This window comes from Volvox carteri (assembly GCF_000143455.1).
Source record: "Volvox carteri f. nagariensis unplaced genomic scaffold VOLCAscaffold_40, whole genome shotgun sequence".
Taxonomy (NCBI): Eukaryota; Viridiplantae; Chlorophyta; class Chlorophyceae; order Chlamydomonadales; family Volvocaceae; genus Volvox; species Volvox carteri.
The window spans coordinates 595,674-606,572 of record NW_003307583.1 but is presented as its reverse complement, the minus strand read 5'-3'; the positions used below and the strand labels follow the sequence as shown (position 1 = coordinate 606,572).

General features: G+C 54.5%; 2 protein-coding genes across 2 annotated transcripts in view; one reads left to right on the top strand and one right to left on the bottom strand.

The window, feature by feature from the left end:
• Positions 1-3,145, top strand: part of VOLCADRAFT_94888 (uncharacterized protein) — a gene marked incomplete at both ends in the record, with an annotated part of 7,842 nt that extends 4,697 nt beyond the window's left edge. The window contains 5 exons of the mRNA XM_002954097.1: positions 283-417; positions 805-1,137; positions 1,647-1,943; positions 2,348-2,465; positions 3,024-3,145. Coding sequence (XP_002954143.1) covers positions 283-417; positions 805-1,137; positions 1,647-1,943; positions 2,348-2,465; positions 3,024-3,145 — 1,005 coding nt within the window. The remainder of the gene's footprint in view (positions 1-282; positions 418-804; positions 1,138-1,646; positions 1,944-2,347; positions 2,466-3,023) is intronic.
• A 4,408-nt stretch (positions 3,146-7,553) lies between these two features.
• Positions 7,554-10,899, bottom strand: part of VOLCADRAFT_106237 (uncharacterized protein) — a gene marked incomplete at its 5' end in the record, with an annotated part of 4,708 nt that continues 1,362 nt past the window's right edge. Inside the window, 6 exons of the mRNA XM_002954014.1 lie at positions 7,554-8,143; positions 8,166-8,246; positions 8,474-8,709; positions 9,362-9,458; positions 9,613-9,795; positions 10,328-10,516. Coding sequence (XP_002954060.1) covers positions 8,087-8,143; positions 8,166-8,246; positions 8,474-8,709; positions 9,362-9,458; positions 9,613-9,795; positions 10,328-10,516 — 843 coding nt within the window. The 3' untranslated portion in view covers positions 7,554-8,086. The remainder of the gene's footprint in view (positions 8,144-8,165; positions 8,247-8,473; positions 8,710-9,361; positions 9,459-9,612; positions 9,796-10,327; positions 10,517-10,899) is intronic.

The window sequence follows — 10,899 nt, the reverse complement described above, 5'->3', positions numbered from 1 at the left end:
TGGTGCTGCGCGGGCGGCCGGGTTGCCTGAACAGTAGGGAGAGGAATTGATGGCGGGATGGTAGGATGATTGCGCTGTTTAGGCTGACCGGCTGAGCTTTCGGAAATGATTAAGAGAGCGAGTGTACATGTATGTATGTGTGTAAATCTGTATACGTTACCCATTAGTAATGTTGCTGCACAAGAGCAGCTGCCCGTCCTTGCCTCCTCCTCCGTGCCATACCCTCCCCCCCTTCCACCCCTCCAAGAACCCCCCTCCTCCGATCCCCCCTTCCCCCCGCAGGCCAGTGCTCCGGTGGCCATGACTAATGTGGTCAACACGGTGCTCACGAGGTTGCACCGTGTCGTGTATTTCGCTCAGGAGCTGGCGATAGCCGGGGGTGTGGAGGCGCAGCAGGCGCTGTACCCCATACTGCAGGTTAGGCGTACCGTGTGTGTGTGTGTGTTCGGTGTGTGTATTGGGTGTGGGTGTGGGTGCGGGTATGGAGGTCGGGGCTGGGGTAGGGGGTGGGGTCCTAAAAGCCGTCACGGCACTCTTCGCTGGACGGAGACGGCGGTTACACGCATGGAACGCACCAACGATAGAAACCACCGCCCCGAAACCCCACCGTTATCTCTCATCTCCCCCTATTGCGTGTCCTCCCATTCTGTCCACATACCACCTCCCTCATATCCAACATAACCCAAATCTTCAGCCCCCGACAGAGTTCCGCACTCGCACCACCCCGCAGGTCTGAGAGATTTCCTGTAGGGGTTTGTTGCTTCGCCTCCTAAATCTCGATCCTTTCTCGCCTTTTCCCACCAGACCGATCCCAAAACACACCCGCCCCACCATAAAACCCACCCTAAGAAGTCCGAATCCCCCGATCCCCAAGAACCCGAATTCCCTCATCCAAATCCCCCTTTGGATCCACTTCCTCAAAACCGCCAGAGCGAGGTGGCGGCTCTCAAATCGGAGTGGGAGGTGATGTTGTACGGCGCCAACTCCACGCAAGCCACTGATCCCCATTTTGCACTAGCTCGTCGAGGAGTGGCGTTCGAGATGGGCCCCGCCACGAATACTCTGTTTGCGTCCGGAATGGCGTGTTGGACGCCCGATGCGTCGGACTGCTACCCCCCTGAACATCCGTACGCCGCGGTGAGGTGGTGTCGTACCCTGCACGACAGGGAGGATGGCATTGCTAAAGGTTGCGATTCCGCGGATGTTGTTGAAGCCCACATGTTGATGCGCACACCCACACACCCACACACCCACACACCCACACACCCACACACCCACACACCCACACACCCACACACCCACACACCCACACACCCACACACCCACACACCCACACACCCACACACCCACACACCCACACACCCACACACCCACACACCCACACACCCACACACCCACACACCCACACACCCACACACCCACACACCCACACACCCACACACCCACACACCCACACACCCACACACCCACACACCCACACACCCACACACCCACACACCCACACACCCACACACCCACACACCCACACACCCACACACCCACACACCCACACACCCACACAGACACAAGCGCAAATGTATGTATGTATGTGTATGTGTGATGTGTGTGACGTGTGTGTGTGTGTGTGTTTGTCACACACGACGCAGGTAGTGTACCGGGGCCTCAACGCGATGATGCAGCGTTTCTTTGTCGAGTCCGACCTCATGCTGCGGGACGCGCCTTCCGCCTGGCAATTGAATTCCAGCCGCCTCGACTACCTCTTCCACGAGGGCACCGGCAACCTCCATTGGGCGATGTTCCGGCTGACGGAGGTGCATCTGGAGAGCGTGGTGGCGCTGTACATGCGGGTGGAGGTGTTCCACGTGGTGGTGTTCGTGTTGTCGTGGCTGCTGGCGGGGCTGTTCCTGTTCGGTATGCTGAGGCCGTTCATGGGACACACGCAGGTCAGCGAGAGGGGTAAATGCGGGGGGTTGTTGGGAGGGGGAAGGGAGGGGGGATTGGACTGGGTATAAGCGTATAGGAAATGAACGTGTAATGTGTATTGACGTGTGCGTGTGCGTGTGCGTGTGCGTGTGCAAAAACAACTGTGTGGGGTTACGTAACAGATGAGTTATACAATCCATGGGATTGTACCTATGAGGTGAGTTGGGAAAGAGAGCAGCAGTGTTGGGGGGTTGCGTGTGTGTGTGTATGTGTGTATATATGTGTGTGTATACTGTACATGCTCTTTTGACGCACCCCATAGCAGACACACACACACACTCCCATCCTTACAAGTACGTCTCCTCGCCTTCAGTCTTCATCTCCTAATTTAATGTTTCCAACACACACACACACCCGCACTCAGCGCGAGACGGAGCGCATCGCCGAGATGCTCAGTCAGCTACCTGCCGATGTGGATGTGGAAGGGCTGCTGAACAAGGCCCTGATCAGCATCAAGGGTGAAGTCGTCACGCCGCGACGCGGTGAGGCTGGAGGGCGCTTTTCCTTGTAACGGGTAGACGGGGGGTTGGTGGAAAAAGGGGGGAGGGGGGGGGTCGAGCGGGACGGGGCCCGGTATGTGTGGGATGCGTGTATAGTGCTTGCTTAGTAAGGAGGTCCTGGTTCTTGAGCTGGTTGGTAGACACACAGACACACGACGCAGCTGAGCACGTGGGAGGGCCAGGGCCATGGTTATTAGTATCGTCATTATATCATCCATTATTATAATTTTCTTATTTTTTATTATACTATATTATTATTATATTTTTTTATTGCTATTACACGGAAGTTAACGGGTGTGTGTAAAACCTGAGGTCGGTCGATCGATTCCCGCTTCAGCTACCCAGCACGCAACGAGGACTGGCCAGGCTGCCGATGATACCCTCCTGCTGCTGTCCCTTCTCAGTACACCCTCCCCCCTTTTCCACCAGTTCTGCACAACATCTTCCCCCTTCCAATGCTTTAAACCCAGCCGTTCCTTCTTCTCCTCTCCTCCTTCCTTCCCCGTTGGCCCTTCCTCTGCCCCCTCACTCGCGCTGCAGTGGGTGATCAACGAACAGGGGGTCGCAACCGCGTCGTGCCGCTGTCCGCGCCCTTTGAGGGGGAGCCCGGAGAGCTCAAAGGAGGGCCCCGGCCACTGCCGTCCTTCACCAAGGGGGGCTGAGGGAGTGTGTGTGTGTGTAAATAAGTCTGAGCGGCGCATGTGTGTGTATGTATGTGTATATATAACATCTTCTGGAGTTGCGTTACCTTCCTTCAAAGACGTAATACGCGCCATGAGGGAGGAGCTCAAGGACCGGTCGATGGCTGTTATTTATCATCTGCGTGTAGCTGTGCAGCTGTGCAGCTGTGTAGCAGTGCTGTGGGGGCGGGATTCTGAAGACTTAATACGAGCCTACTGTCTGGTGTGGAACATAACTGATATCGGTAGTACGGACGCACTTCGCCTGTACATGGCAGCCGAAGGCATTGCCTCCAACGGCCATCGCCCAACGGCCAACGGCCAACGGCCAACGGCCATTGCCACCACTGCAACAATCAGTGCCTCCAACGGCCATCGCCGTCATACCCTCCCATGGCGATCACCACCAACGGCCATCACCGCCACTCCAACGGCCATCGCCGTCATACCCTCCCATGGCGATCACCACCAACGGCCATCACCGCCACTCCAACGGCCATCGCCGGAGTAACTAGTATCTCCTATCTGCTGGATTCGCTCATGGGATTCTGTGTGCATGATAATTGCGAACGAACTGTTAATTGCTCCTCACTCCCGACGGAGCTGCGCGGGCTTCCGTTCAGATCGGGTCGCGCGTGTTTGCTTACACCAGTTTTGTACGTGTTCCTTGCAGCGTAGCGGTATATACGAGGAACGTGTTCAAGACTGGTGTATATATATTATACATGCATGTACGTGTACTTGCATATCGGTGTTGGTGTATGTATGTGTGTATATATGTATGTACGTATATCTGTGTGTGGTTGAGATAGAGAGCTGTGCTCGTCAGGCGGGGGAGCATCGCCGTAACTACCATAACTATTGCGCAACCGCAACCGCTACCAGCTCCCAAACGCACCCAGGAAGCGTGCGTGGAGAGGCGTGGAGAGGCGTGGAGAGGCGTGGAGAGGCGTGGAGAGGCGTGGAGGGGCTGCTGTTTGGCTGCACGTGGTGTATGGAGTGGGTTTGCACGGAGAGAGGCTGCGCACGACACGTACGCGTCATGCTTTGCTTCTGTGGGGCCTCTCCCACTCGAGCAAGATGCTGTGGTCCGCATGTGCGACGTGGAATGTCTGGTGCGGGCGATTAAGTGGTTTGGGTTCATGATGCTGCGCGCGCAGCTGTCCGCGCACCTAGCGAGCCCGGATTGTCCTTCGTCCTATCATCATATCCTTTAGGAACCCCTGACATCACTCACTCACTCATTTATGTACCTGCACACTGATGGCTGCTGCTGCTGGCTTGCGTTGCTTTGCATTACGGCTCGCTTTACGTGTTCCGTTTACGTGTGTCACGAAAATATATTGCATTAAGACCGGTAGGTTGTGGAGGTTAATTATCTCAAACACATTCTTGCTGTTTGTTCCTCAAGTATGTAGGCACGTCTCGTCGAATGTCGAGCGTCGAAGGTGGGTCGGATGGTAGGGGGGCGGGACTCGGAAGCGGTTGATGATGGCGACCAAACTAAGCTCCCTCTGTGCTAGCTAGCTGATGACGCGCATGTGCTTTTTTTGAAGTCTTAACCGCCTTAATCATTTATCGTGAAAAGTGGAAAAGAAAGAAAGGAAAAGGCAGAAGCCGAGTGCTGATGATGCGCACAATGAGAACGAAATCTTCAAGAATAAACCAGAGTGAGAATTGTCACAGCGCGTGTGCTGCTTCTGTATGTCTGTGTGCGGGTCTGCTATTTCTGAGGAATTGTGCTGAGCTGTGCTGTGCCGCGCCGCAAGTATTTAGGATGCAGGGAGAGGGCACAGGGTAGCACAGGAGCGCGACCTTTTAATACCGAAGGGAGTCGTCCAGCGCTGTTGTAGAAATTGTTAAATTGGTGGATTCAATCACAAATGATGACAGGGGAAGTGACGCCAGGGTAAGCTGGTGTGCGTGTGTGTATGTGTGTATGTGTGCGTGCGTGCGTGCGTGTATGCATGTGTTCTACACATACTACAGCAGCGAAGGAGATAATAGCGGTGCTGATGTGGTGCTGATGGCTTTCGCCTATCCTAAAGGGCAGGAAAGTGCGAAAGAGCGACTTGCAAAAGAGCGCTATGCAGGGCAGAGGCGAAGTCTCGGCGAGCTAGGGCGGCGCGAGCAAACAAGGCGCTGGGTCGATCGGGCCATAACGGCGAGGAGGGTGAAAAAGGTTGAGTGCATGGAGTGCTATGAGGTGGTCTGGGTGAGCGAGGACAAGGAAGTGCATGGAGTGCTATGAGGTGGTCTGGGTGAGCGAGAACAAGGAAGTGCATGGAAACGTGGGTGCTGGAGATTCGTGCGACAAACTGATAGGCTGGCGAAAAAGCCGGCGAGTTGAGGAATATGTATATATGAAGACTGATATCGCATCCATAAGCAGGCGTGGCGTGGCGAGGCGTGGCCGGGGCCGGGGCCGGTTTGTGGTTGACCAAAGTTTACAGTAAAAAGGCCATCAACATCATGGGCGGCAAGTGACTAGCAAGGGGAACTGCGAACTGTTTCCTGCAGACCCACGACCAAATCATCCCCCAACAAAAACTCAACAATATGGCGTTACAACTCGCGCGAGAGGTCTTGATGTAAGGGAAGTCAACTTGGCTAACCAAGCAGGTCGGGGGGAGGTCGTAGCTGTGTGAGAAAAACACCTGCAGGCGGTACGGAAATCCTTGCATCGTATTCATTCCCTTTCGGCTCGTTGCGTATCGTATATCGCATGTAGGCTGCACGACTGGGGAAGTTGCAGCAGATGTAGCGTTGCAGTAGCGGCGGCGGCGGGAAGTAAGATGGCTGGCTCAGTTAACACTGGCGTGCTTTTAGACATACAGATATACGGTACCTCAATGTGCACCCGTGCATGCATACTGGCCAAGTTGGAGGGATTGCCGTTGCGGCAGGTGAGCGAGAACGGATGCATGCCGCCTACATGAATGCATGGCATGTGTGTGTATGTGTGTATGTGTGTGTTTATTTATTTGTGAATTTGCTCCGTCCAACCGGCGTGTGCGGCTTGTGGTCTTTCGGCTTTCATAGTTTTGCTTAGGTTTTCAGTTTTTCAGTCTCGTCTTTCCCATCCTGGTGCACGGCGGGAAAGAGCCAGAAGAGGAACCACTGCGTGACTAAGCCGTGTACTACTGGGACATTTACTGCGACTGCGACAGGTCCCATAAAGCCTTGCATGCGAAGACACAGCACGCAGGTAGGTATGTATGTACATGTATGTACGTATATATGTATGTATATTCCGCTCCTGACGGACGTACAGCCAGCTTTGCCCAAGCTACGTCATGTACCAACTGTACGGAGCTGACTGCTTTTGTGCTGCGTTGCGGTCACGATGTGATGTTGGGGGAGCCCATCACCTATTCTTTTCTGTATATCTGTATATCTGTCTGCCTATGTACATTTGCATGCGTAATTGTGTGACAAAATACTTACTATTAGTACCGGTACTAGCGTGTTCGCACGGGTGCTGCTGATTTCCATCATAGACCTTAGGCAGATTCCACAGCCACCACGTAAACAAAGATAGATCCAGATCCAGATCCAGATCCCTTGTAATGTCATCTGTTCAGAGAAGCCCTGCAGTTCACCTGAGGTGTCACGCACCTCAGCGCCTACATCAGCCGCGTGTTTTATTATTCGTGTTTCAATTTTTTTTTCGTGTTCGACTTCTTAATCGTGTCGTATTAATTGTGTTTTTGTCACCCCTGGTTTTGATGTTCTGGTTCCAGCTTTCAAGCAACAGACTTCGGCTGCACGGCGGTGGGCGGGCCGTGGCTGCTCCTTGTCACCAGCGCAGCACTAACCATGCAAGCAATCACGCAACAGCCCTGCGTTGCCTCTCCCCCCCCCAGTACTTGTCGTCTTCTCCTGGACTATATCCGTCTATCTCTGGTATTTGCTTCAAACGTCCGTGGTTCATCTTAACCCCTCTCCCTCCATCGCGACGCCCGCCAGGCAGATAGATTTCATGCTGCTAGTTCTCCCACGTCCTCTAGCAGTAGCAGTAGCAGTAGCAGTAGCAGTAGTCTCCTCTCAGAGCGGTTGTGCAATCCTGCTGTTAGCTTCCTGGTTACACCCAAACTGGCATGGGGTGAAGGCACGCAGGTGCATGGTACCTGGGGGCAGCGGGTTTACATATACACGCATACATGTGTGTGCATGTGTTTACATGGTTGGGGGTGCGTGACCCCATACCTGTAAAACTACCCATACGAGCCGAAGGCCCAAGGGCATACACATATATGTATATGTATAAACATTAATAGTATGTATTTGTATGTACGTCCGTTATTTCTACTTCATTGGCGTTAAGACTTACTACTCGGCTATATATGATGTGTGGGACAGGGGGTTCATATCTTCACCCTGCGGCCGCTACCCGGCAGACCCTGTACCCTTCCCCGGTATTTCGGAGCACCCTCATCCAGTCACCCTAGTCATCTTCTCAGTGGATCGCTCAGGTTCAGCACCCACCAACGGCATCCAACGGAATCTGCCGGATCAACGGCGGCTCAACTCCATTCCTGGTCAGCTCGCAAGTCAACTTTATCCCAGCTCACCACCGTCCATCGACTAGGGACACTCTCTTACCTTCCACCATCGTAAAGATTTTCTCGACCCTGACAGGTTTCGATCCCGGAACCTTCGGGGACATATGTTCCAGTGTGACACACACACAGCAAGCAAAGCACACTACCCCACGAAAATGTTCTTGGTTACCACTCCTCTCACAAAGTTAACCTGTTGACGTAGTCACACAAACCGCCAAACCCCACCAACAAAACCACCATCACTACGTACGCTCCTCACTGCTCGGCTCATCAGCATCACCGACACCGCTCCAGCAGTGCCGTAACCTCAGTGCTCATCGATCTACTGCTGGCTATGTATATATGCTAGTACTGCTGGCTATCCGCCCCTGCCCTGCACAGCTGTTTGTGCCTCCACTTCACTAGGCTGTGGCGGCGGAGACCTACTCGCCTTGCGGTTCCGTTATAGCCGTTATGGGCGGAACATAAGGCCCCAACTGCGCCTCGTAGGTTCGGAAGAACATCTCACGACATGGAACCTGCGGACGGTAGCACACAGACGGTTGGCGGTTGGAAGGCGGTTGGTAAACGGTTGGTGAGGAAAGCGTAAAGGAGAAAGCTAACCAGATCGTACCTGTTTGTTTGCCTTGGGCGGGGGGCCAAGCGGGTAAACACACATACATACATACATACATACATACATACATACATACACACAAGAAAAAGCACTAACATACACAACCCCACCGCCCCTAACCCCACCCACCCGCGCCTTGAGCTTCATGCACGCCAGGAAGGCTCCGCTCAGTTTCCGATGAAGGGAATACGACTCCTGGGGGGGCGGCGTCAGCCTGTGTTTGAGCATCACGGAGCCCAGCTCCGAAACCCGCGCCGTCATGCCGCCGTGAGATCCAAAGTCGTACAGGCCGGGGGCGGCGAAAGGCACACCCACCACGAAGCCCGCCTGTGTGTGTGCGTCCAGCATTACCTCCGACTCGTCTCCTGGCGGGGCGGTGGGAGGGGGACGCCGGCCCCCCGGGAGTTTGGGTGTGTGGGGTGCGTGCGGGGTGCCGATTGGGACTTAAGGGGGTTTGGAGCCAAGACGCAGGTGTACGGCTGACTACGGTACGGTACGGTACCCCAAACTCAAGTTGATGTGTTTACATAATTCATGTACGATACAAACGATACCGACAAGAGAATCTCCAAGAGTCAGATTTGAAGGGGCCCATTTTTTTAATAATAAAAAGTCGGACGTGTTATGTACGGCTTTCGTCCAACTACTACTAGGTAGTGTGCAATTTCTCGGGGGGGAAAACACCAAGGTCGTTTTTGTTGCGCCCCTGTGGCGCTAGCATGATGGGAAAGCCGTCTCTCGTGGGGAAAGGAGGCTTCGTGATGCCGTCCAGGGAGGGGGCCGGGTGTGTTGCGGAGTTGCAACGAACGTGTTGCTCTGGGCTTCAAATCCCTTCTCACTCGCCCTCTTTCCCCCTCCTCCCCCTGGGGCACCCCCTTTTCGGAAAACACAGGCACACGTTCCCCCCCACGTGGGATAACCCCCCGCGTTACATTCCCCCAAATACCTTCAAGCGGCCCCCCCTTACACACATACAGACGCACACATACATACACACACATACAGACGCACACATACCCGTCAGGAAGCCAAGCTTGACGGACATGTCAAGGACACCCTGGCGGTCCCTCTCAGCACACGCTGCCACCATCCGCAAGTAGTCCACCACGAAACCCTAGGAGTGTGTGTGTGTGTGTGTGTGCGGGGGGACGGGGAAGGGGAGGGGGAGGGGGCAGGGGGAGGGGGGCGTAGTGAGAGGAAGGGAGGCAGCGGACCTTTTATAGCGCCACGGAACCCAGGCACATACACACACACACATACACACACACCTCGGGGTAGTCCTTAGACGCGCCAAAATCAATGAGGTTGAGCCGATCAGCTTCCGTGTCGTACAGGAAGTTACCCCAGTTGGGGTCGGTTTGCATGAACCGCCACTCGAACAGCTCACGGAGAGTGAGTTGAAGCAACCGACTGCCAACCGCGTCACGAACTGGCTGCGGTAACTCGCGAACCTGCGCTTAATTAGGGGGCGAGGGGGCGAGCAATCGCGTAGTTTCCGTAGTTAGTTAGTTGGTTAGTTAGTTGGTTAGTTAGCTCACAAAGGGCGGGAGCTCAGGAGAACCCCAAAATGACATCACGATGACGTCTTCTGGATCACGCGGATCCGGAAAGGTCGCGAAATGTAATGTTCGCGTTATGGCTGAGGGCTTTGTGGGGGTTTTCGGAGGGGTGCGGCGACCCGACGAGTACTCCTTTTTCAACCCCTCACATCTCTCCCCCTCAGCCCCCACGGCCGCCGCCCATTTATGCACACCCCAGAACAAAACCCCCACACATACACACACACATACACACACATACACACACGCGCACCTACCTACTTACCTACTTACCTACATGCACATACACATACACAGAACTCCTTCCTACCCCATTTCCCGCCCCCTCCCCGTTCTCTCTCCCCTACACATACACATACACATACACATACACATACACATACACATACACATACACACACGCATACACACGCACTTTCCCCACCTTGTCAATGGGTATCCCCCGCACCCATTCCGATGTCAAGATGCGTTGCGAGGATAGTGACGGTACGACATCGGGTACGTGGAAATGTGCCGACAGGGCGGGATCTGAAGAAATGAGGGCCCGATACCGTTGCTGACACGCCAACTCGTACGTGTAGTCGCACTCGAGCGCCAACTCCCGCTTGGCGACCTAATGTTTCGGTTGAGAAGTCCGTTGGGGTTGGTTAGGTCGGCACTCGTTGGGAAAAAAGCTGGGCTGATTTTCTCCAGTTGGAGGCCGGTGTGTGTGCGTGTGTGCATGTGTTTTTGTGTCTAGCATTCCCAACACGCCTCATAACCATGGCTCCACCAGCCCGCATTTTCCCCCTTCCCTTTCTCCCCCTCCCAAAAACACCTTTCCCCCCCTCCCCCCTACCTCGTCATTGCTCTCCTCCAACCCCCAACCCCCAACCCCCGGGGTCCAACTTCCTTAACTAACTCCCAAACGGAGTTACCCTCCTCACTTTCAGCATTAGATGCCTTCCACGGCAGTCCATCTCCTCAATCGCAATACCATTTCTCCATTTCCCCCCT